Consider the following 25,144-nt stretch of genomic DNA (forward strand, 5'->3'; position numbering starts at 1 on the left):
CCTCCCAACGGTTGCAACAATGTATCTGCAAAGTCTGGTCAAAAGTAACCAAATATATATTTGATGGATAGCCCATAACAAGACCAACTAGCGTAGCCCCTTCTTGAGTCACTTTCTTAGTCTTTCACCACAAATAAGGTGACTATTTACATACATCGTAAGTCTTGTTTCCTCTGTAAAATCTACATGGTTTGACTGATTCTGTCATTTCTTTTAGCCACTAGAACTATACTGGAAGTCAAAAAAAACATAGGTAACCACATCACAAAACAATCAACTTCTGCAACTTTGTCAGCGTGAACGAATCTCGCATTCGTTTGGGCAGGTGATGAAATTAGATGAAACCTGTCCCTTATTTTTGGTGTAATGTAGCCTACACGGCAACAGCCTACTCATGGCGACACACGCAAAGGTGTGCCCGTTTACAAAATAAGTGACGGCCAGACATGAAAGCTACAAGACTACGCGGGCTCTCTCTTTTGCCAGCCAGGCCGAATTGAAAACAAATTATGTATACGACAGGCGCTGTTGTCGTTCAGACACATATTATAGAGAGGAATTAGCTGTAAAACATTTACGTGTAATTGGGATAAAATTAGCAATAGTGCAGCTAATCAACTCACCCTCTAGGAGTCTGGAGATAAGCGAGTCGACGTCCAACTCTCCCTCCGCCATTTCTGTAGTGGTGCTGTCAAGGCTGTTTCGCAGATAGCAACCCTACACGTCTGCTAGGCACCGCCTGGACTCCGAAGTAGTGGAATGCTAGCCCCCGGGTCTCTCCGCCCGCAGAGCCTTCATGACAAATAGCCAGATGAACTTCATGGACATTCTTCAGGTTGATTATCGCCATAGTCTACTAAAACTAAACGAGATTGTATGTCGTTCATTTGATGTAGCTTAATTACAATGCTATTACGGTAGGCCTGTATCCTACCTGCTTGTCTGCTATGGCAGCACGAGAGACAAGACAGGCTGCTACAAAAAAACATCATCGTTGTCAATATTGATTACGATTTTAACAATGAATCAATGATTTTGGAATCTATTTTCGAAACTTTAAAATCATTAACAGTGAAGTAAGTTGACTTTTGAATACAGGTATAATTCAACTGAAAAACAGTAGCCTATCCTATAGCCTACATGCAAAAAAGAGGTTGTAAGCAATTTAACCAAGTTAAGCTTGGCTACCTTTAGCCTAAAGCAAACATAATGGTGATAAATGATGTTGTTTTCTTAATAGTTGTTTTAAAAAAAGCCATAGGCCTAATTGTCAATTAATTCCATTAATTAAGTTACACAGCCCTATAAAACACAACAGATCAATTAAGCACACATTCTTGGTGGGTAGGAATAGGATCTATATTGACTATATTCATATAGATTAAATGATTTACATTGTTTGAAACTAAAACTTAGACTTTGGCTGTAATAAACGGTTAATGTTTGTAACTTCACATGTTAAATAGGCAGGTCTTAGGTATAACCCGGATGGTATAGCCTAGTCTAGATTAGATAAAATTAAGTTCAATTTTTTTGCCATTGTACAGAGTAGGCATACAAGTAGGCTACAGACAACCAAATCCAGTTAGTGTATAACCATAAGTGCAAAAAAGCAGAAAAGTGCAATGTGAACAGGTAATGCGGTGTAATACAGGTATATGACAGTGCAGTGTAGACAGTATCATGCAGTTAAGTAAGATGCATGGTTTACAGTAAGGATATGTAGCAGTGTATTAACAGTAGCAAGAGTATACTAAATATGCAGAACAATATCAGATAAGTAGCCTACAGTTTGTACAGGTATGTGCGGTATATTAACGTTATACTAGGTGCAGAGTTAGTGTTCAGTAGGGTGACAGCCGCAGGGAAGAAGCTTTCTCTGAACCTGCTGGTCTGGGAAAACAGTCTATGGTTGGGGTGAGAACAGTCTTTGATGATGCAGTGTGCATTATGCACCACTTGCCATGGAATTCCTTGATGGAGGCGAGTGAGGATGTGTGATGGGCAGTTTTCACCAGTGCTTTCTATAGTGCTTTCTTAGTCTACACGCCACACGCATTGGCTAGGCCTACTCCAAAGATAGATAGATAGATAGATAGATAGATAGATAGATAGATACTTTATTGATCCCCAGGGGAAATTCAAGATGATCTCAGGCTAAGCAAAATTTGATGGCTGTGTGCTTTCTCGAAATAATCTGCAGCCTCGAGTAGTCAAAGTGCAAGGCCTACGTTTCAGGCTTTGACTTAACATAGATTTCTCCCTGACAGAATAGCGCGATGAGGTCACATATCACTTACAGCCAATGATGAAATCACTAGTGACGATGACAGTCAAGCGGTGATAGGGCATACACAATAGTTTAGCGCCTTCTAGTGGCCGTGTCTCCGTATTACACTTCAAATTTAAAAGATGAATCATTTTCTTGAGTTGAGTATTTTTTATTGTAGTATTAAGTTAAAAACTTTAGGCTACATTTGTGCGTCTTTCAGTGTCACAGATACCCTACCTAAAAGTTGGGAGACCATAATGTAGACTAATACAACTGCAAAATTACTTACTTTCCCATGTTGTAAACAAACAAAAAACTACAACACTGTAACATAGGCTGCATCTAGGCATAGGCTAACCTATAGCTTACAATACAACAAGATACAGACAAAATATGTGTTGGTAATGAAAATCTCCATTGGTTTGGGTAATGAAAAATAGACCATGGAATAGAAACCATGTAATTTTCGGAGACCCAAACAAACATAATACACAAGCCTGTATGCTTATGCTTATGAATGCTTGGGGCGTTAAATAGCCTAATACACAAATGTGCTTGCTTTTCAATAGTGGCGCTCTCTGTCAACTTCCTTGCTTTCGGGCGGGGGTAGGTCCAAACCAAGCCCACATGTTTTTCTCTTCCTTTACGGTACGTCATTTGGGTATTTCCGCACAATTGGGAGGGGGTGGACAGAGTGAGAAAGTTGCTTTCGACTGACTCGCGGCGGTGGAGGAGGCGAGGCGGACAACACACCGATACGGACACAAATAACATTGTCAAAAAGGAGAGAAGACACTGTTCCGTTGGATATTGTTCGGCTGTTTATCTGTTACAAAGTTCATCTGTAACAAGAGCACAAATGGCAGGTGAGTGCAACGGAGAAACATCTTGGCGGCTACGCATTGATTTTTTTCTACGCGACATGTAGGCTAATGAAGTTTATGGTTGCTAATGTTTTGTCGAAAGGGGGAACCCCTAATTCGAGTTCAGCTCAGTGCAGCTGTAGGTGGAAAATAGAAACCGAAATATTCAGCAAATAGCAATCCTTGCGGCGCATAGCTCTTAAGCTTACCAATCGGGAGAAGATCATACTAAAGTGAGCCTTAGCTTCAAAAGTATTGCCATTTGTGAGACTTTGACAACCTGGTTAGGCCACAACGTTTCGGATAACTTCTATCGCATTTTCCAGGAACTCACGTGCGCTCTAGGCGCAAAAAGCAACTCTTGTCAAACCCTGGGGCATTTTCTCGCTTTTGGGCCTACTCTTCTTGTATTGTTTGGAACAATAAGTTGCTGTTATTTTGCTTAGAAACAAATACACATTCGTGTTTTAGTTGAATGTCATGACTGCGTTACTCACTATTACTATTAGGGGTTGACACGCCTATCACGCAGCTTTTCAGAAATGTCAAACAATTGTTCGGACTGTCCGTGTCCTTGTTAAAAGGCTTGTTTTACAAGTTGCACACTGTCTCATCAGAGGACTATCGATATCACAGACTGTTCTGTGCAGGCCACTGAGTCATAACAAGGCTATTTTGTTACTTTTAAGTTGCATAGGCTACTCGGCCTAACCAGTTACACAAAATATCATGTAAGGTCATGGGAATCGGTGCCTTTGCCGTAATGGTGATGGCAAAATCGTTTTTCCCCTTCAATAATTAGTAGCCATTATAGCACTTTTGCTATCATAGATTGTCACTCCACCGTGTTACTTGTCTAGTGGCTGTATGCCGTTGTTGGTTGCAAGCCCACATGGCTACAGCGTCCTAATTTATTTGTCATTTGTCACGGTCTTGGATGCCGTGATTTCTGAAGAGGACATGACCCTAATGAGTTTGGACTTAAAGCGTCAAGCGTGTCTGTACATGGAAGGCGTTTGAAGAGACGACATTTTGTAGGCTAAACCTTAACCCTGCGGGCTCTCCTCCTTTTTGACATTTCGCTTGCCAAGGTGCTTTCTGACTCTGGATAGCCAAGAAGGCCTAGGCTACCTCATAACGCAGTCGGTCCTTCAGCGCATACAGACTCGTCTTCTATAAGCTATTTCACTCAGCAACGTGATACTTGGCTTAGCCTACTTACTCACTGACACAGGTTGTGATAGTTTTTACAAACATTGTTACTGAACATGCATTGTCTACTATCTAGGAAGATTTACCAGAGATTTTCCCAAAAGACATCTATCATAATAAAAACTAACTTTCGGGTCAGAGGCCACCTGCATTCCTCTGAGAAAAGAAGCGTCTCTTACCGCTGCCTTTCACCAGTCTGGTAGCTCTTTTGTTCGGTTTTATTTGTTCAGTTGTTGGATGTGTATTACCGGTATATTATTTTTACTCTGTTATGTTGTTCATGACTCTTCTCCTTGTTTCGTTTTGCAGGAATGTACGGCTGGCCCCAGCAGCCGCCTGTTCCCCAAGGTAAGACATGAACTCATCTACGCTCCTAATACGCTAAGCTCGCAATAGAAAAAGTTCAAACGAGCTAGGCTTTTCTGTCTAGGCATGACATTTCATCAAACAATGATATAGGAACAACTGTTTTGATAGGAATTACATGAACTAAATGAATACCAAATAGCTAAGCCTCTTACACACTATAGATAAATATAACTTACTAATAAACCCTGAAATATTTGTCTCTTCATCACAGCCATCTCTAAATGCTTTTAACAAATTTGATATACCAAAGTTAGTTTGGTTAGTTAACCAAAATATGATTCATCTAATTGCAGGATAGATCAATCGGTATTCCCTTTTTATGTTCATTTTGGCACACAGAATCATTTGGGACTGGTAGCCTAAAACAGGAAAGATATTCCTTAGGATATGAATAGGCCTATTGTGTGTTAGTACACCGAAATTGCAGAATAGTGTTGGTTAAATATAGGTGAGCATTTATGATATTGTCTGTTAAGGCAACTATCTAACAACTTAAATTGCAGCTTTCACTGGTGACATTGCATCAGTAGTGGCTACTGCATGTTGTTCATCTAGCCTAGACCTGTTTTGTGTCAGCTGAGGGGTTGGATTGAGGTGAGATGAACTCATGACCTTTCTGCTAGGTGCACATATGTCGTGTTCAATTGCATTTCTTGTGTTTAGCAGATGGTTTAATCCAAAGGGATTTATGGTACAAACTTTTAAAAACATCTCCCTCATAATCAATGACCTTGGGTGTGGATTCATTGCTGCTGTTAGCAACTGGATCTACCTGTTGCTTTATCAATTCTCTATAGGAGAGGACCTTGGATAACTGCCAAGTGTATTTATGTTTGTTTAGGGTATCTAGCCTACACTTTTGTCCAAAGTGACTAGCAGTATATGAACACTACATTAGTTAAAAAAAAAAAAAGTTGCACATAAAATGGAAAGCCACATTAAGCATAATAATAACAGTAATACCCCTAATAACAGAAAAAAAAATGATAATAACATTTTCCAGTATGACTGTATGCCCTACAAAGCAGCATTATGTAGAGTTTTACGGCCTTTTTGTTCCTTACAGTCTTTTTGTTCCTGTTATGTTTTTGTTTAGCATTTTCATAACATCCTTTACTAGTTCAGGGTTATGTGAGGGGAAGAACAAATCTGTCGTCCCCACTGGTTGGCTGCACACTATTTTTGTTTTGTGGTCGGGGGGGGAGGTACAAACCCCTATGTGAATCTAACTGCAGATTTGTATCATTCTCAACTATAGAAAAAGTGTGGTCTGCACACTGCAACTGCTGCAAAATATAAACTTTATTAATTTAAAAGCAACATTTCGATCCCCTTGGATCTTCGTCAGGCATATTTTGGAGCAGTTGCAGTGTGCAGACCACACTTTTTCTACTGTCGGACACTATTGTCTGGCACCAGCAGAAAACTTTACTTTGGATGTGCACCCACTCTCCGAATCATTCTCAACTATGCCATTGCCGGTGGTGTTTACAAGCTAGCAGTTTTGTAGTTCTAGCAGTTAACAGTGTTGTGATACATGCAGTAATATATTTGTGAAGTAGTGTAGTCGTGTGCATAGCTGTAAAAGTCTGACTTCAGAAAGTGAAAGTCCAACCACATATTTGCTCCAACCATTCACTAAACCAGCTGATCCTAGCTGGCACAACTCCTCCTCGGCCAGAGCAACTAATTAGTGAAATAACCGGTATTAAGTTCACAGGTAGAACCAATACATGGTAGGACCTTTTTGCTCTCTGAAGTTGGACTTTTGCAACTCTGTTCATAGGCCTGAGTCTACTAATTAATTAATTTGCAGAAGCACAGGGTGTGGGTCACAGTCGGTTCTCTGTTGACCTTTTCTGTGATTTTTTATTTTTTATTTCCTTGTAGGCACTCCCTATACAGAGATCATCGAGCAGCCCAAGGCAAGGGGTATGCGTTTCCGGTACAAGTGCGAGGGGCGTTCAGCAGGCAGCATCCCGGGGGAGAAGACTAACGACACAACCAAGACACATCCTGCAATCAAGGTAGGAATGACGGCAACAAACTCAATGTCTTAATATAGATCACCAGCAATTGTATTGGAAAGGTAGGGAGCAATTGGCACTTAGGTATAGGAGTAAACTGGTTATGAAAGGGGCAGAGAAAACTATTTAGACCTTTACAAAATAACAAGTCTTTGTCGTAGAGTATTTACATGATGTAGCCTAGAGATACTATTTCAAACACTGTTTGGGTGATTCAGCTTGTGCTGCTGAGACACATATCTGTAGCAGCAAAACAAGCAAATTGGTAAATTGTGAAATCATTACACTGTTTATCAAAAAAGTAATTGAGCCTGCACAGAACAATCAAGACTAAACCCATAGAAAAGGTGTAACCTCTATTATGGTTTCTCAGTGTCCATTTGGAAAACACTCCTATCTGGCTTCCTGAAGAACACAAAGTAAATTGTTTTTTTGGTTGTTGTTTTTTTTTCACTTGAGAGTAACCCATATATGTCAGTAAAGAAGGAATAATGCCGGAAATAAAACACACTATTCCTATTATTGGTGTCAGTAAATGGAAATTTACTCACAATGTGCATTTTGGCGAAAGTGACAGTTATGAAATGGCAAACAGCAGCAACCACATGAGTCTGATTTGAGTCACACACTTGGGCCAGCTGTGCTGACTTTTAAATTACATGAATCACACTGATAGGAAGTGGCCAGTGAACAGCTGGAAAGTAGTTGAATGGACTATATTCCATGGAAGGCTCTTTAGCCAGCAGGTTTATTTCCGCTGGAGCGTCAGTAACGACATCTTCTGTTATATTCCGCTCCTTTCATGTTCACTCTAACACTAAATATCTCTTGTTTATGCCCAACATGGCAACTCTTTATTCTACTTTCACACGCGCATAAATCCTTCAGCATTGTAACATGCTCATAGATGTAACACCCAACCAGGGGTGTGTTAGTGGCTAACCTGTTGCATTTAGCTAATCACAGAGGGGGCAATTCATTGTGCTGCTCACAACTCTGTCTTGCCACCTCTATGATTTTTATGTTCATGTTCATTTTATGTTATCCTCCATGTGTGACAAACAGTGAAGCTCACGTAACAGGAGTCCTGTGCAAATTAAATCGCAAATCAAATCACCATCGTAATAACCGACAGAAAAATGGCAGTTAGATATTTTCTCCCAAATTGTGCAGCCCTTCGCCCTGTTCTAGGTTTAATAGTTCAGGTTACTTAATCTTATGCAGAGTAGGTAAAGGTGAAATAGCTGCTTTACATAACATTACATTTGGCTGACGCATTTTTGGCCAAAGCGACTTACAACATGGTAAACAGTTTAAAGCTTTTAAAACAGTTCTCTCAACAATTCTAGAACAATTTAAAACAATTTAAAAGGTAGAGTACAATAAGAAAAAGTGCATCAGTGAGTGCTGTTTTTATACAGTCAAGTGTCAGTTCTAGTCAGGTGGTAAGTGCTAGAATTAGCTAGTTGTAAGTAGTGCTATGAGAGGAGATGTTCTCTGAAGAGCTGGGTCTTCAGGAGTTTTTTGAAGATGGAGAGGGATGTCCCTGCTCTAGTAGGAACTGGTAGCGCGTTCCACCAACGAGGAACAACAGATGAAAAACGTTTGGATTGACCTGAGCGTACCAGTGGCAGAGCATAGCAGTAGAGCAGCAGAGCAGTAGCATATGCCTCTGAGGGCATTCAAGTAGGTGGAAGCAGAACCGGAGACTACTTTGTAAGCAAGCGTTAGAGACTTGAATTTGAGAGATAGCCAACCAGATGATGTGCGCATTAACTATTTCTGAAATGTTTTTCAGGGGACTTTGTAATAATCTTACCTATGGGTAAGCTATATTATCTACCATAACGCTTATAGGGCAGTGTAGGCCTATACTCTGATGAACTGATGGTCTCTACAGAACTGATGGTCTCTACAGAACAGACCATTTCTATTTGAATTTAGGATTTTTTTAGCCTCATTATATAAGTGTAGAAATATCAGTCCTGACCTAAATGTATGAACCTTAATGAAGCCGCCTGAGTTCATCTTCTTGGCAATGATCCAAATTACGTGGCTAAAATCCTCTCAGTTGTGTCCAACTGCTGTTGATAAACTGAAACAATAGACTTTCACCTGTCACCGCCAGCTACTATTGTTTTATTATATAGTCAACATCTTGCTACACTGGAATAGTAATGTGTTTGTGTTACCACTGGACTTGCTTTCAACAAAAGCTTGCCCAACTGGTTAATCTGAAGTTTGTGTGGGGGTGAGGGGGCGGGCATACTTAGTTACATACTTAGTAGAATACATTTGGGAATGGTAGTCAGCAGTACTGGTAATTTTGCATTCAAGATTTCTATCAGAACACCCAAGCAGTGAATTATTTTCAATCACACAATGTCTAACTCAATGAATAGTTACTACTTTACAGCTGTTATTTAATGGTCTGGATCCCACAGTTAAAACCATAAAAAGTTCCTTAATAGCTGACCAGTACCATTTTGATCCTGAATGATTTCAGTCCGTGGGAATGTACGTTATAAACAGCCAGAGTGAGTTGACCCTGAACTCTTGTGTTTTTGTGTGAGACTATCGTGAGATAACGAATGGCGAGATGATGAATGTGATTGATACTAAGGAACGATAATAGTGGTTGTGACCGTGTCTCACCATGTACGTGACTGAGACAAACATGCGCTTTTTGACCTGGGTTGGTTCTGAGCCTGGGTCATTTCTTCCACTCATTTCCTGCCTGTTCATCTCTACACTGTTAAATTAAAAGCCTGAAAACCCTAAAGATTGACTTTAAAATATATCAGAGTTTTTGCTTCTTACAGAACTTTTTGTTGCAATAAAAATGTCAAAATGTTTATGAACATTATGACAACAGAGCTGTGTGTGAGCATATATGTAGACATTGTGTACTTATGTAAACAACTAATTATGTAAACATAATGGATTCCAAAAGCAGTCCATGTTCTGCCAATGTAAGTTTGTTCTGTCGAGATGTAGACTACTATTGGGACACACAATGCTGATGAGACACATGTGACTAAATTTGAACCTTGATCAAGCTCTAAAGGGTTTTCTGCTTCCCCAATAAGAAATATTAGAACTGGATTGTTTGCACTGCTGCAGGTACTCATTATCCCCCATAATGAGTATTCATCTCCCATGTAAACCTTTGATTATTGGCTTCTTATTAAGAGAAGGAAGGTGCCGCACACTCTGAGTTAATTAGAAAAATGTTTAATAGGCGATAAAGTTTTGGCCAACAAGGCCTTCATCAGATCGAAGACCGAAACGTTAATGCCTATTAAACATTTTTCTCATTAACTCGGAGTGTGCGGCACCTTCCTTCTCTTCCACTGGATCTACACACCGGAAGCCAGCACCTCATTTTGGTGTGCGTTACTTCTCTCCTCCATATTGGCTTCTTATTAGCCAATAACAATACAAACGCACTACTAAAGCCAGACAGAAAAAACATTATTGAAGTTAGACAAACTACCACTTGAGCCTTCGGATATTCAAACACACATATTCCAGAACATCTGTTGATGTACCCCACTTAAGAAGACGTTGTTATTTCTTTTTTAAGTGGATTGAAGTGACCAACTTCCAAAAGTCCTCCTAAAGTTAGTTTCCCGCACATGGATTAAGTCCAAAGATCCTTGATTACTAATCGCTTCAACTCTCTCTGACTAGTCCTAAAGCAAACAATTCAAATCTAAATGAAACCATGATTCCTCTCCATTGAAAAAAAAAAAAGGTCTTAGTCCAGGATTAGGCTAAATCCATGTATGGAATTCTGGTTGTTGGTGACGTGTTAAATACATTTGGAATTATAGCACAGCATGACTATCTGTAATGGGGAATTAGAATGTTCTGTTCGGCCATCTCATCATTTAAATGTCATTACTCTCCGATCTAAAGAAATATCAGTGTTTTATGAGAATATTCTTCATATATGTAGAGCATAAATTGTAGAATTGAGGAGGAAGGAAATGTATGTACAAATATAACCTTGAAAAAGTACACGTCATATCTAGTAGTTCTTTTATTTATTTTAAGCGTGGTAGTCATGAACAAATACTGAGTGAGTATTATGTGCAAAATTGACACTCCAAACCAAAGAGAGAGAGAAAGCAAACACACTCTTACAAGATCTAGTGGCCAGTCAATTCATGAATTTACCATGTTGCTATTTATAACCACTCACATTTCTAGAAAGGCCATGGTGGTTCCGGGAAAACCCAAGCCTATTAAAATAACCGTTCTGTTGTAAGAAAAGTAGATGTTTGTTGTGTCTCGCTTCGAGTGTGTTTTTCTCAACCTATGGGTGACACATATTGTTGAAAAATATTTTGGGCTCTGCCTCTCCCCATTAGGTTCACAACTACAGTGGGCCGATCCGCGTGCGCATCTCGCTGGTGACCAAGAGCGAGCCGCACAAACCACATCCTCACGAACTTGTAGGAAAGGACTGCAAGCATGGCTACTACGAGGCTGACCTGCAGGAGAGACGCGTGCACAGGTGTGTGTGTGTGTGTGTGTGTGTTGGGGGTGGTGAGACTTGTCCTTGTTTCTGTTCCTACCGTCTTTTCCTGATGTTGCTATAGCTTCTTTTAGTGTTACCATTGTTGTTCTTACTGGCTATTGTTGTTCTTGCGGTTGTTGCGCTTGCAGTTGTTTTTGTAGTTGTTGCTGTTTTTGAACAAGCAATGCCTCACAAGTTGTAAGGACATGGCCCTTCATTTCACAGACTGTAAGCTCTGCACTGGCCCTGTGTAGCTGCTCCAGTTGTGTGGGTGTCTCAGTTTCTCTCTGTGTGTGGGAGTATGTACAGTGTATTGGTATTGTGAGTGAGAGGGTGGGCCTTACTGAAAGCTTAATAAAGACTTCCTGAACACAACATGGTTTGGAGACCTGGCTGTATCTTGTCCGTGCAGATGACTTTGGAAAGCCTTTAAAGTCATTCTCCACCCATTCATCCAGACAACAAAAGACCAGAGACCTTAATGTGTCCTATTAAGCCATAAATCATCTGAACTCTTAGTTCACAGCGAATAGACCGTAAAAGCCTCACAGCTCTGATACTGAAGCCAGAGAGTGGTTGCTAGCACCCCCTGGGGGTTAATTTATGAAATTCAAAAGACAAAGAATTTCTGCAAAAGACTGCAAACGAATTTCCTCACATTTTAGTCTAGCCGTCCCCAGTTGCTCTGTTTCTTCACTTTTCAGTTATTCTGTTTATTCAATTGATTCCTCATTGATAAATCTATCGATCAATTCACAACTCATCCTATGAATTGCTGGTATTTTTCCTCAACATTATGCAACCTATTGAAAAATTAAAATATGACATAAACTATAGCAGATGATTGATAATATCTCCATTGCTGTGCTAAATAGTTTCCAGAACCTGGGAATCCAGTGTGTGAAGAAGAAAGATGTTGCAGAGGCTGTGAGTTGCCGACTCCAAACGCAAAACAACCCTTACAATGGTGAGCAATCCTATCCATGAAAAGGAGTGAACTGTGTGTGTGTGCGCCCGTGTGTGTGTATGTGTGTGTGTGTGTGTGCCCATGTATCTGTCTGTGTGTGTACTTGTGTAACGTGTGTTTGTGTGTGCCTGTGTATCTGTCTGTGTGTGTACTTGTGTGATGTGGTGTGTGTGTGTGTGTGTGCCCTGAAAGCTACAGAAATTTTATATAAAAAAAAAAAAAAAACTCTTCAGACTAAAGTGGTTAAAGCCCTTTATGGTAAGACACACTCAACAGTAGGCCACTATGATTTTCTCTTTTGAAGTAGGCTAGCCCCACATTCTTTGAGAGTATGGGCATTTTGTCCTTATTGCTGCCCAAACCTATGCATGGGCTAGAGAACTGAACATGTACCGGTAATACCGGTAACTACAGAGGAAAGGTTTGGTGCACTGGCCCCAAAAAATGGGAGTTTTACCAGTATTGTCTCATGAACATAAGAAGTGCTATTAAACAATCCGGTGAAGTATGGAGTGAATTGTTTTTCTTATGTTTTTCCAAACATACCAATTTGGAAGTGCTCTCTTGTGTCCATGTGTTCACAAGGTCATTTGTATTTTCTGAAGATAAAAGCATGCGGTTACGGGAACCACCAGTGAAGTCGTCTGATTTTTTTTTTAGGCCCTCCTGATTCCTTTTTCCATTTGCCCTACTTAAGCTTTGTGCCAGCCATTGTCCCATATCAGGTTCACACACTTCACTCTGTCTGCCTGTCTTTCTGTCTCTCTCTCCCTATCACTTCCTCACATACCCCCTCTCTCTCTCTTACTCACTCACACACACAGCTATTTATTTTCTTTACAGCTAGACTTACAAGAAAGCCTATGTTGGCCTATGGGAGCCACACACTAACACATTTTACATTTAGACTTCCAAGAAAGCTTATGTTGGTCTACGGGAGCCACACCCAAGAAACAGGCTTTGCAGCTCATCTAAGGGCTGCAGCAGCCACTAGTTCACTAGTTCCCCTTCAGCAACGGATATTACTGCCCTGGCAGTAATAAAGTCTTGGACATGATTCTGGCAGATGTGGGTCAGTGATAATTGCAGTAGATAGATTTAATTGACGTGTGTTGTGTAATATTTAAACAAAGAGTTTGATATGAGGGTTAAATTGTAGTTGTAAAAGATGTCGACATGACCTCTTTAAGCATAGGTACTGTATATAATATAATACACATAGCACAATAAAATCTTTCATTATCTAACTTGTCCCTGAGGCTGTAGAAGAGGAGCCAGTTGTGTTATTGATTGGTCCAACATCACATACTTATAAATTATCGACAAACCACCTGTGTTAAATATGAGGAAAAAGCATGCTTACTCAGTGAATAACTAAATGATGTGAATGGTCTTTAACACGACCCATTTCTGTAAACTCTCCCTAGTTCCCGAGGCGAAGGTTTGGGAAGAGGACTATGATCTGAATGCGGTGAGACTGTGTTTCCAGGTGTCCATCACGATGCCCAATGGAGAGCTACATCCCCTGAAACCAGTCGTCTCTCACCCAATCTACGACAACAGTATGATGAGCTTTCACACCATTTTAGACCCATGTTGTGTTGGTGTCGCATGAAGTCACACGGTTGTCAGTGGCCACAATATTTAATTAAGAGTTTTTCATTCATTATAAACTATAAAAGTTTATAAAAGTTTTTCTATAAAGGTTTTTTTGTTTGTTTTCATTTTGTTATTTTTGCCATTTTGTTTTCATCACTCTGTCCTTCTTTATTTATTTGTCATCCTATCAATCATCGATCTCCACCTATATTCTGTATTAATCTCTACCTATTAATCTGTTGTCTCATTCATATATATATATATATATATACACTAAATATTGTATTGCATTTTTATATATTCAATATTAAGAGACCACTGCACATTTGAATATGACCATCAACTCATTTGAATGTCACTCAGCAGCCGTAGGATGACTTCAGAAAAATGTGCAGTAGTCTCTTGTATATCTTCCCAGAGCTGTATGTCTAACCCTCTCTCTCTCTCTTGTCATCTTTGCCCACGTAGGAGCGCCCAATACAGCTGAGCTAAAGATATGTCGAGTCAACAGGAACTCCGGAAGTTGCCGTGGAGGTGACGAAATCTTCCTGCTCTGTGACAAAGTGCAGAAAGGTCAGTTTCACTGTCTGTCTCATATCCTGCCCCCATGCCACAGCACAATGGACATGAAAGATGTTGTCGAGTGTATGGTATATTGAAAGCTCAGTGTGAATGTAATCACACTGGAATTGATATAGATCAGTGGTTCTTAAACTTTTTGTCTGGCGACCCCACAAAAAAGTATGACGAGGTCTGGCGACCCCACTTTCCCCAAACCCATTCTAAGTCCTTACTCAAATACCCCCCCTCAAACGTTAACAACTAAATCAAGCAAAACCTAGAAAGCAAAGTCATTTGTTTTATTTACTCCATATGAACAAGATCCGAAAAAAAAAACAATCACGATTAAACAAGTGTAGGCTGCCGCCATATCAGATCAGAGCGCTATGTGCGTATAGCGCGCGCACACACAAGCACGCACACACACATAGCCTGCAGCATTAGGCCTACAACGTTACATTAATTATATTTATGGCGATAACAATAACAATATTTTTTTATTTCCCTTTTCTGGTTTACTATCTTTAACAATTTCAATGGGAAGGGTGGGCATGCTTCCGTGAACATAGCAAGTTAATTCTAGGAGGAATGCTGCATACGGCGACACGGAGATTTGCTGAGCCGACATCTGTATTTTGAGATGTCGTTTAATTTTGACAGGTTTTAAGCTCTCATTCGCCAGAACATCGCCGCAAATCACACATTGTGGGTGGTCGAGGTTATCTTTAACTTGGCAAGTGAATCCATATTTCAGAAATTCTTTCTGATAAAGCCGACGCGCCTTTTTTATTCTCACCGGCCTGTAGACTTGTCCCATCTGAGGATCACGGAGTAGACGCACTGGTAGATGGCACTTCCGAGCTTTTGTTCATTTTTTTTAAGCAGCCACCTGTCCATTTTGGCTAGTAGGCTACCTATGTCTTGTTTTGTTTTACTTAAAATAGCGGGAACAAGTTGAGTTTGCGTAGTGGAGCAGATAGTTACATTGTTTCTATCAGCGGACCAGTAGCCCATAGGCTGAACCAGATCTCGTTGAAAGACGAAAACATTTCTCTCTCTTCTCTTAACTGCGTGTAAATAAGAAAAAGGCCAATATTATTTTCCTTTGTTTCACCTAATAATAATTTCAGACTGAATACAGAAAATAATTGGCGACCCCACGGAAGTTTTTGGCGACCCCATTTGGGGTCGCGACCCCTAGTTTAAGAATCACTGATATAGATGATGATGTGGCATGATATATTGCATTTACAGTATATGCTACATTTACATATTTAATGTTAACAATGGACTCTGCCCCTGTAGCTGTATGTAGTCACTTGTTCTTCCTCATTTTGGGAAATTACAGATGAGGTCATAGTGTTTAAAATGCTATCAGCACATATCCGGCATGAGAAAACGAAACTCGGTACAGACTAAAACAGAAAGGGTTGTATTTATAATGCAATGGTAGTTGTGTGTAATGTTATTGAGCCACGTAACCCCCACATACTAACAAGTCCTAAAACGTATAGTACGTTTCAGTGCTACGTATTAGTTTACTTTCAGCAACAGTGTTGTTCGGCATCAGTAAGCAAGTGACGAGTACAATAAAGCAGGACACCAGCTGACTCTGACACACTCAAGGTCCAGATCAGAGGTTTGCAGTGATTTTAGAACTGACTGGTGCTGAGTTTGGAGGGAGTAAGGTACAGGTGTGCACATAGTAATAAATGTTCCCAAATGTTGGCAAACTGTTTTTTGTCTGTCTTTGAATGGAAAACTGTAAGTGTTCTCTTGCAAGACTAGTGTGTAGGTTGTTGGTATCAGTCCTTCCACAGGGCACTGAGATATTCTTCATCTGAAACTATTGCTTCATATTCCAGCTCTCTGTGGTCATAGAGGGCATCATCAACATTTGCTCTCTCAAGACCAATGTTTGATCTCTCTGTTCTTCACAGAGGACATTGAGGTGCGCTTCTTCCGGGACTCCTGGGAGGGAAAGGGCACGTTCTCGCAGGCTGACGTTCACCGGCAGGTGGCCATCGTCTTCCGCACGCCCTCATACTGCGACAATCACCTTACGGAGCCCGTACGCGTCAAGATGCAGTTACGGCGGCCCTCCGACAGGGAGGTCAGCGAGCCCATGGACTTCCAGTTCCTGCCTCCAGACCCAGGTCACCGCCTATTAAAAAGCCTTTTTTGCAGTTGCTTTTTTACAGTGTAAACGTGTGAATGTGTGTAATGTCTAAGTGTATGTGTAACGTGTAAGTTACGTTTCTATGGTGCAGGTGTTTTTTTGTTTTTTTTTTAAGTGTAAAGGTGTGTGTGTGTTATGTCTATGTGTATGTTTTTAAATATGTAAGTTACATTTATATGTTGAAGATAAATTCTGTTGTTGGTAAAGCTTTTTCACGCCTGTTTGCTAAAGAGGGTTGCACCAAGGTTGATGGCTGATGTGAATGTGTAAATTAAGTTTATATGAGCCCAGGTTAAGAGTTGTTATTGGTTTGACAGAGCATCAAAGGTGTGTGAGTACTATATAAGTTTGTCATCTTGGTCTGAAATGGTAGAATGGGGTTAAATGGACTCCAGTGGTGAAGTTGGCATTAATTAGCGTTTCTGGTGATGCTCCCCCTGGTCAGTAACCTAATAACTTTGGTTACAATGATTTTGTAAAATATTGAGATAAAATATTAACTACACATGACTCGTTCCTCCTAGTCAGTAGCCTAATGAGTCATGTGTAGTTAATGTTTATCTCCATATTTTACACAATCATTGTAACCTAAGTTAATCAAAAGAAAGAGACATGTTATGTGTCCAGCTGCTCTGAGTCAAATTGGAATTAGCTTTCACATGAGTTATATAGTTTTAGGACAAAAAATAACACACATTGAGTCAGACAGATCCTGCCAGCGAGTGTTGAGATCAGAAGTGGTGGAAGAGGTATTTAATTATATCATAATCGGTGAGTGTGTATCATAACATAATCGGTTAGTGTTGGTGCAGTTTTATTGTATATTGGGGCGTGAGCGCCATAAGCACATTCAGAGTTCGCGTTGTCCATATTGTCTGCACCAAAACAAATGAGGCAAACACTGTCTCGGGTCATGTCTCTCAAGTATGAGCTGACTCCAAGTCAAGAGTACAAAATGAATGAATCTCTCTCTCTCTCTCTCTCTCTCTCTCTCTCTCTCTCTCTCTCTCTCTCTCTCTCTCTCTCTCTCTCTCTCCTGCTAACAGACGAGTATAGATTGCTTGAGAAGCGGAAACGCACTGAGGGAATTTTCAAGCAACTGAGCTCTATGGCCCCAGGTAAGCACACTTACCCAGCAATTATTAAAGGCTGAATTAGCGATCCTAAGCTAATATACATTTTATCACATTCAGCAAATTATATATATATAATGTGTATATATGCATACATATATACATGCATATGTGTGTGTGTATATATATGGGGCAGCCGTGGCCTACTGATTAGCGTTTCGGACTTGTAACCGAAGGGTTGCCGGTTCGAATCCCGACCAGTAGAAAGCGGCTGAAGTGCCCTTGAGCAAGGCACCTTAACCCCTCACTGCTCCCCGAGTGCCCCTGTTGTTGCAGGCAGCTCACTGCGTCGGGATTAGTGTGTGCTTCACCTCACTGTGTTCACTGTGTGCTGAGTGTGTTTCACTAATTTACGGATTGTGATAAATGCAGAGACCAAATTTTCCTTCACGGGATCAAAAGAGTATATATACTTATATATGTGTGTGTAAGGGATAATTGATGACACGGTGGTCTGTTCACAGAAATTAATGCACGGTCGAGGTTGTTATCCCGCTTATTCCACTGTTGCCACTTGCGTTGTGTTCATTTCCTGTTACAATTTAAACGTTTTAATCGCTAACTGTCTTGTTTGTATAACTACTTTCTTCCGACACATATCAACTAATTCCTCAACTTGCAGGACAAACTGCCATTACTAGTTCTAAATGGATGGTTTCTACGGCCAAAGGCCAGTCGTTAGTTCTATCTCTCCCGTTGTCAAGCGGGCGTATCCCAAGATTCTGAGGAACTTTAGCTTTGAAACATCGTTATTTTACTTAGCCTGCTGTCATCCATCTACCTAAAAGCGACCTCCGTCAGCTACAATGTTGCTATGTTCTGAACGTCTGCATTTTACAGCTCGGATGCAACGTGACAGTTCATTTAAACTTCACGAGTTCGGCAAATTAATATACAAGTGTGATACGGCCAAAAAAATGTATCTACTTCATAGGTGTACAAAAATAACATACGGTTAATGGTTGTTCTAAATTACGTAGGACAATGGGAAATTCAACCAAGAAGTTGTGTATATGTATGTGTATATATATGTGTGTGTGTGTGTGTGTGTATATATATATATATATATATATATATATATATATATATATAGTTGATAAGTATATAAGAAGTTGTATATAAGAAGTTGTGTGTGTATATAAATCTGCAGATCGTTGTACACAGCTCTGTAAATGGGAAACAAATTGGGATACATCTACACACAACACTCTAATTACAACCAAACACCAACAGATGGCGCTAGTGCTGCCGCAGAGGGCAGTTGGAAGAGATGAGAGAAGGCAAAACTATCAGATTGTCAAGAGCACTGAAAAGAAGAGGTGTTGTGTTCAAATATGAACATTCTTTATGCAGTATCACTAACTTCCCCTCTAAGAATCCAGTTGGATAACTGAAATTGCTCTAATGGTAACCTCAATGTCATGTTCGCCATCAACGGTCATGCTGTGTTTATTCTCTAGCCAATTGCTAAACTTGTGTTGTATGTGATTCTCAGGAGCCATTGCCACAGAAAGGAGGCCATTCCCTGCTCCCAGGAGAACGATGCCTGCGCCCAAACCTCCAGCTGCAGCTCCCATGGCTGGTAATGAATAGTGTAGTTTTTCAAGATGTCAAACAATTGCTGTATGCTCTCTGTGTGAGGTTGGAAGCGTTAAGTTACACAGCGACTTTTTAAATCGTCTCTCTCTCTTTCTTTCTTTCTTTCTTTCTTTCTTTCTTTCTTTCTTTTTTTTGCCAGCCGGTATCTCAGTTGGGAACCCCCTAGCCGCCTCATCATTGAAAGCCCCAACTTTCTTTGGCCCTCCACCCGGCCAGCTGTTTACCATGCCCAAAACAGAAATGGGCTCGGCCACCTCCGCCAACCTCCACAACGACACTTGGAAGTTCCTCACAAGCCTCACCATAGACAACCAGCCCAAAGCCACGCCGGTGAGCCTCTTCACCTCCCAGGCTCAAACCTCCTCCACCACCGCCACCACCGCATCGGCATCCTCCACAGCCCAGGAATACCCCACGGTTAACCTGGCCGACCTTCATGGGCTTAACTTCGGTGTCTACCCCTCCGCCCAGGACTCTGGGGTGGCGAATGCGGCTAGCAGGAGCGACGGGGAGACTGGCAATGGGGCAGTTGGTGTTCAGTCCCATGGAGCAGGCATCGCCGGGGCCAGTCAATACAGGGTCGAGGGTGACGAGGAGCTCCCAGAGTTCCCCAGCTTCTCTGATCAGCAGATCTCAGGCACCCTGGAGAACATCGGGATGGAAGATTTCGAGACACTGCTGGCTCAGACCGGCTTGCAGTGCGAGGTGTCCACCACTGGCACAGGGATTGGGGCACAGCCCTCCGGCTGCCAGATGGCATCCACGCTACCCTGCAGCAGTACCACCAACAACATGGCCAACCCAGTGGAGAACGCGGTCACCAACCACACGGGAAGTGACGGCACCACCACCACCCTGATGAACTACCCCCCAAGCCTCGCCAGCCTGCTCCAGGTCGATTGTACCCTCGGCAATCCCAATGTCGCGCAAATGCCCATTACCTTGGATGACATGGATATGACCTCCCTAGATGAGGACCGTCTCTTGTCCATCTTCAGTTGTGCCACTCAACCAGGGTTCCTGTCAGGCAACCACACTTAAACTAGTCCCAAAAACACTTCTTCCTGATGGCCAAACCACCAGGACTTTGTAAGCACCACAGCCTTAATTTCCCTTCACCATGTCCTGGAGATCTCAAATAATCCAGCTCAGACAGAAAGGAAGAAGAATACAGAGAGCGGGAAAAATAAAAATGAAGAAGAGTCATGGTTTTTAAGAAGCAGGAGACTTTTTCTGGACTGTAGTTGGCTATCTATCTTCTGCTCATTTGAAAAAAAAGAAAAGAAAAGGCTATGTCAAGACTGAAAGACTTTGGGCCATAATGTAAATGTCAGGCAAAGTGCAAAGTCTCTCAACAAGAAAAGTTATAGTGCAGGAACTATAGTTATTGTGTGGCATGTGGGGGCATTGAGTTGACTCCTCAATGTTTAAGGTGTCGCCCATGGTGTTAAATTAGCTAATTGATTTTGCTAATTTAGTTAGATGATTTTAGTTAGTAAATTACCTTTAAAAGAAGTCTTGACACTTTTGTTGTTATGGGAGGCACCACTGCATTATCTATATCTGTATTTTAACAATCAACCAAAATGTAAAATGTCAACAATTTGTAGCTTATGTTCTAGCCATGCAGCCAAAGTAGGGATACTACGTTTGGTTCAAGTAGACTATTGAATGTTGATTCATATTTTCAGTATTTTGGGTTGCTGATATCTACTTGGTTTTCTTCAGCTCTGACAATTAGTTCTTAATCAAATACAAAATTACAGTATGTATTTGTATAATCTTTAGGATAATCAGAGCTGGGTACTTTTAACCACAAATGTAGGTCGTTCCTGTGGCTTTTCCTCACTAACCATCAGAAACATGTCTCATTTGCAAATCATTCAAGTTACATTGACTCACTGCATCAACTGGATGTTTTAAAGTTTCTTAACTTTTCAAAAAGAGAATATTACCAATGAAAGCACAAGTGACACCATGAACCCCGTCTAATTGCTATTTTACGAAATATTTACTTGTTGGTTGGTAGTTGCACTTAGTGTCCACATTGAAATGTGAGGAGTCCAAACACAAGTCTGTGTTGTAATCATGTCCTTTCTATTCTCAGCTTAGACAAGGCTTAACGTTAGTCTTTATTTGAGATGACTTATCAGATATTGGTAAATCTCTGAAGTCTCTGAATTCATACTGAATTCTACTGTCAGCCTCTTTTTATGGTGCTTTTGTTAAGAAAATACATTAAAATACATTATAGCATTGATTTTTGAGAGGACATGGCTTGAGCCATTTGCAATCACAACTGCTGAAGAGTTTGTAAAGCAGTTTCCAAAGTAGAGATGTGGCATAACTGACTATTTTTGCTATCATGTAAAGTTACCTTTGGTTACACAGATGTTTGTTTATAAAAAAAATAAGAAAGAGAAGGGAACTGTGCATTTGTACTCACTATCTGATCAACTGACCTATGCTATATCAGGAGGACAATTATTTTTTTTAGTTCTGGCTTGTTAACAGTGTAACTTGCATTTGCATTTAATATCTAAACCTGTATTCTTTACAGTTTGTTGATACATCTGTTTGCGCATTTGGATAATGCCTGACGACATCCTTAATGTCCTAGTTGTCCTCACAGGTTTATAGGCCACTGTTGCTTCATGCAGTATACTGATAATTTCTGGTAATATTTCCGTTTTTGCTTTGTGTTGTTTTTCCTTGGAAGGTTATTCATACGAAACATGCATTCTGTTCTGGCTGGGGAGTGCTTATATGACCCACAATCCTATATCACCAGTTTTGAAGAATACAGGGGAGGGGGAGGGAGGGTCACTGTCCAGTCTCTGTTAAAGAAAGTCAACTAATGCGACCCATACATCAGACTTTGACAAGATTTGGGAAAAAAATCTTGAAATATTGTAATGTCTTGTGGTGTAAGAATGGCTTTTATCTTGTGTGTTACATTATTTTAAAAATCAAAGATTATGCTAATAAGGCCTGCAAAGTGGTTGGGTAATGCAGTAAGCCTTTCCAGTTAATTTGTAGCCTTACATTACTGCCAGCTATTAATACATGATAATTTATTTCACCCTGTTCTCAGTAATATCCATTGTAGTTGTAAAACTCTACTGGACTTAATGATTTGAAGCTCTTTAGATGTAATATTTGTAGAAAGTCTTTATATCTGCTGAGTTACTTACTTTGTTGAGGGGGGAGGGGGTGGGCTTGTCCATGAATAAGTCAAACATATGCCAATAAAATGTTTATTAAACATTCTAAATCGTGTGGTGTGGTGATTTAAGCTGGCTACAACTTGGACTTAAGGATGTAGTTTATTTTACATTTCTTGATGTTTGATCGCCAGTTCTCACAATGCAAACTTTCATTTTGGCAGATGTGTACAGCACACTGTTACAACAAACACAAAACAAGCAACACAATTGCATTCACATTGCAAACCATTTCACAGAACAAAAACTTTGCAGCCCTTCACAAATCAAAGGCTTCAATACACAAGATTAGGCAGTGTATTTTAAGAACTTTAAAAGAAAAAAAACAATGGAAGATATGGCATATAATAGCCAAACGCTGTTTCTCAACACTCAGGAATAAACGTACCTCCATTGAAAACCGAACTGCAACACAATAATGTTTGTTTGAACCACATATGTTTGAGTCCCCCCCCCCCCCAGTGGCAAGTTTTTGTGACAAAACACACAAAACTAAAGTGTCCAAGCTTGACACTGACGTACTCATGACTCACTCGCTGCACAAGAAAGTGTCTGGGAATCACAAGAGGCAACAAACGCTGAAATCAGACATGTCCGATTAGAAGTCTTTGTGTCAAAGTTGAGAGAGGAAATTTGCCACCAGTTAGGCTATTTCCTTCAAGCTGTCCATGTTACGTTACCTCCAGGTTGGTGACTTTGTTCAGGATGTGGGAACGCCTTGGCACGCACTCCAGGTTATACTTGCTCTCGTAGATGGTGGGGCACATCTTCCAACAATTGTTCCGGTAAATTCCCAGGTAAGTATAGACGTCTGGCTTGTAAGACAGCGGGCACTTGACTCCTGTGGCCCTTATGACCGCGTCCAACCTCATGACCTGGTCCTCGTCTGCGAAGGACTGATTGTAGACGCAGATGATGTGCTTGCTGTCGGACTTGGGGTCGCGCGGGCTCACCTTCGCCATGGAGATCTTGCCCTCTAAGACAGCCCGTGCCACGCACTCCCAGGCATGGTCCACCTTGAAGCCAGAGTCTAGGTGCATGAGCCACTTACCAGAGAGCACACCGTGGTTCAGGGCCAGCTCCTTCACCGTCTGGAAGGTGACCTGACGACCACTCGCCAGGAGCCGGTCCCAGCTCTCCTGTAGGCCTACGACATTGCCTGTGTTGGGGCAGTGGTCAGGGCCCAGCACGGCGATCCAACCCACGGGGCCCCGGCCACCCTCGTCCCCTTCAAATCTAGACACCTGTGAGGGCCTGTTAGACTCAAGCCAGCGGTCAAACTCGGCCCTTGGGGTCTTCCGCGAGTCAAAAACGATCCATGGATCCATGTCTGCTGCCATGGCCTGAGCTGCATACTCATGGGCTGTAAAGCTGTCTGCACTGTCTGCACACTCTGCATCCACGGTCACTTCCTCTTCCTCCATGATGTGTATGATTTATCTCTGGTTTTAGAGGTCCAACTGTCCACCAGACTGATTTAAACTTTTCCTGAAGTGTCAAATATAAAATGAAATATCATTTTTGATGTACACATAGTGATTACACTAAGGATATTTATAAAATAGTGTGAAATAACATTTAAACACTGGCACAAACATTTCATAAATTATTATTGGAAGTGTTTAATGCTACATGTGATCGAACATAAACTATAATACTTAAACATTAATCAAACGAACTGGCCAGAGTCTAGTCATGTTTACCTGTAGGCCTACTGCTGTTGTAACGTTAACTAGAGGCAGTTAACCAGCTATAAGATACCGACTAACATTAGCTGGTCCGTTATCGTGGATCCTTGTCGGTCATCTGCAAACTTGCTTGAAGTTATGAGGCAAAACTTCGATGCTCCGTCATAAATGTCACAAAAATCCGTCCTTTCTTCAAAATAACAATTTGAGGTAGCATGCGTTATTCATAACTCAATGAATTGGCTAACTCTGACACGCTGGTTATATGCTTTGTGTAAAACTGATGGCTAGTAACAGTTAGCTAGCCAAGGCTAACCTTAACTACATTAACATTCGTCCGACTACAGAAAAGACACAGTTAGTCAATATCTAGCTTGCCCATCGAGTTGTAATGCTAATAGGTAATGGGTAACGCTACCTAAAACATCAGCTTGATTAAAAAAGACAAAGATTTGCTGTGAATTTCCTGCAAAGCTCAACAATGCTCCCTGGCTAGTACTGCATGGTGCACTTACGGCTGCTGTTTAGGTCATTTGATCGCATTGTTAGCTAAACTGCAATCAACTTACCCGACCAACACTACGTCAGCTGTAGAAGTGATGGTTGGTAAAGTGTTCAATGGCAAAACTTTATTTATATTTTCACAATGATCAGTCATAGAGACGTATGGTTGGTAGAAGACGCGCAAACCATTGTAACGTTACTAGAAGCTATTCGCTAGACAAATCTGACTAGTGTAAATTAATTGCAGTAGTTGCAATGTGTCCTAAATTATATATTATATATTACAATACTCCATAGTACTTACATAATAAAGAAACTCTTTAAAATAACTTAGTTTGCCGTGCCTTCTGTGATTGCTGCGTGGGGCAAGTCTCTCAACCTGTGGGTAGGGTAACGCGCAACCCGACGAGCAGGCAGACCCA

At 41.0% G+C, this 25,144-nt stretch overlaps 3 protein-coding genes across 6 annotated transcripts in view; 1 reads left to right on the forward strand and 2 right to left on the reverse strand.

The window, feature by feature from the left end:
* The window catches only part of LOC143127283 (serine/threonine-protein phosphatase PP1-beta catalytic subunit), a 38,841-nt gene extending 38,093 nt beyond the window's left edge, over window positions 1-748 (reverse strand). The window contains exon 1 of the mRNA XM_076288679.1: window positions 624-748. Coding sequence (XP_076144794.1) covers window positions 624-675 — 52 coding nt within the window. The 5' untranslated portion in view covers window positions 676-748. The remainder of the gene's footprint in view (window positions 1-623) is intronic.
* Window positions 749-2,950: 2,202 nt separating this feature from the next.
* Window positions 2,951-22,494, forward strand: rela (v-rel avian reticuloendotheliosis viral oncogene homolog A). The gene is made up of 11 exons (XM_076288681.1): window positions 2,951-3,138; window positions 4,657-4,695; window positions 6,607-6,743; window positions 11,120-11,265; window positions 12,144-12,235; window positions 13,663-13,797; window positions 14,303-14,407; window positions 16,336-16,551; window positions 17,621-17,692; window positions 19,203-19,289; window positions 19,446-22,494. The coding sequence occupies exons 1-11, from the start codon at window positions 3,132-3,134 to the stop codon at window positions 20,345-20,347; spliced, it is 1,938 nt and encodes a 645-aa protein (XP_076144796.1). The 5' UTR covers window positions 2,951-3,131; the 3' UTR covers window positions 20,348-22,494.
* Window positions 22,495-22,547: 53 nt separating this feature from the next.
* Window positions 22,548-25,131, reverse strand: cunh11orf68 (chromosome unknown C11orf68 homolog). Of its 4 annotated transcripts, none has more exons than XM_076288682.1 (3): window positions 25,027-25,131; window positions 24,234-24,408; window positions 22,548-24,018 (listed from the first exon to the last, which is right to left on the reverse strand). In XM_076288682.1, the coding sequence occupies exon 3, from the start codon at window positions 23,952-23,954 to the stop codon at window positions 23,202-23,204; it is 753 nt and encodes a 250-aa protein (XP_076144797.1). In that variant the 5' UTR covers window positions 23,955-24,018; window positions 24,234-24,408; window positions 25,027-25,131; the 3' UTR covers window positions 22,548-23,201. The 4 variants fall into 4 exon arrangements, with proteins under 4 accessions (XP_076144797.1, XP_076144798.1, XP_076144799.1 ...); XM_076288683.1 differs by lacking the exon at window positions 25,027-25,131 and adding an exon at window positions 24,788-24,982; XM_076288684.1 differs by lacking the exon at window positions 24,234-24,408 and having other exon boundaries at window positions 25,027-25,119.
* Window positions 25,132-25,144: the final 13 nt, after the last annotated feature.

This window comes from Alosa pseudoharengus, unplaced genomic scaffold (assembly GCF_046254945.1).
Source record: "Alosa pseudoharengus isolate Yale_2024_CS ecotype anadromous, Long Island Sound unplaced genomic scaffold, YU_APseudo_1.1 YU_APseudo_1.1_scf_17, whole genome shotgun sequence".
Classification (NCBI taxonomy): Eukaryota; Metazoa; Chordata; class Actinopteri; order Clupeiformes; family Clupeidae; genus Alosa; species Alosa pseudoharengus.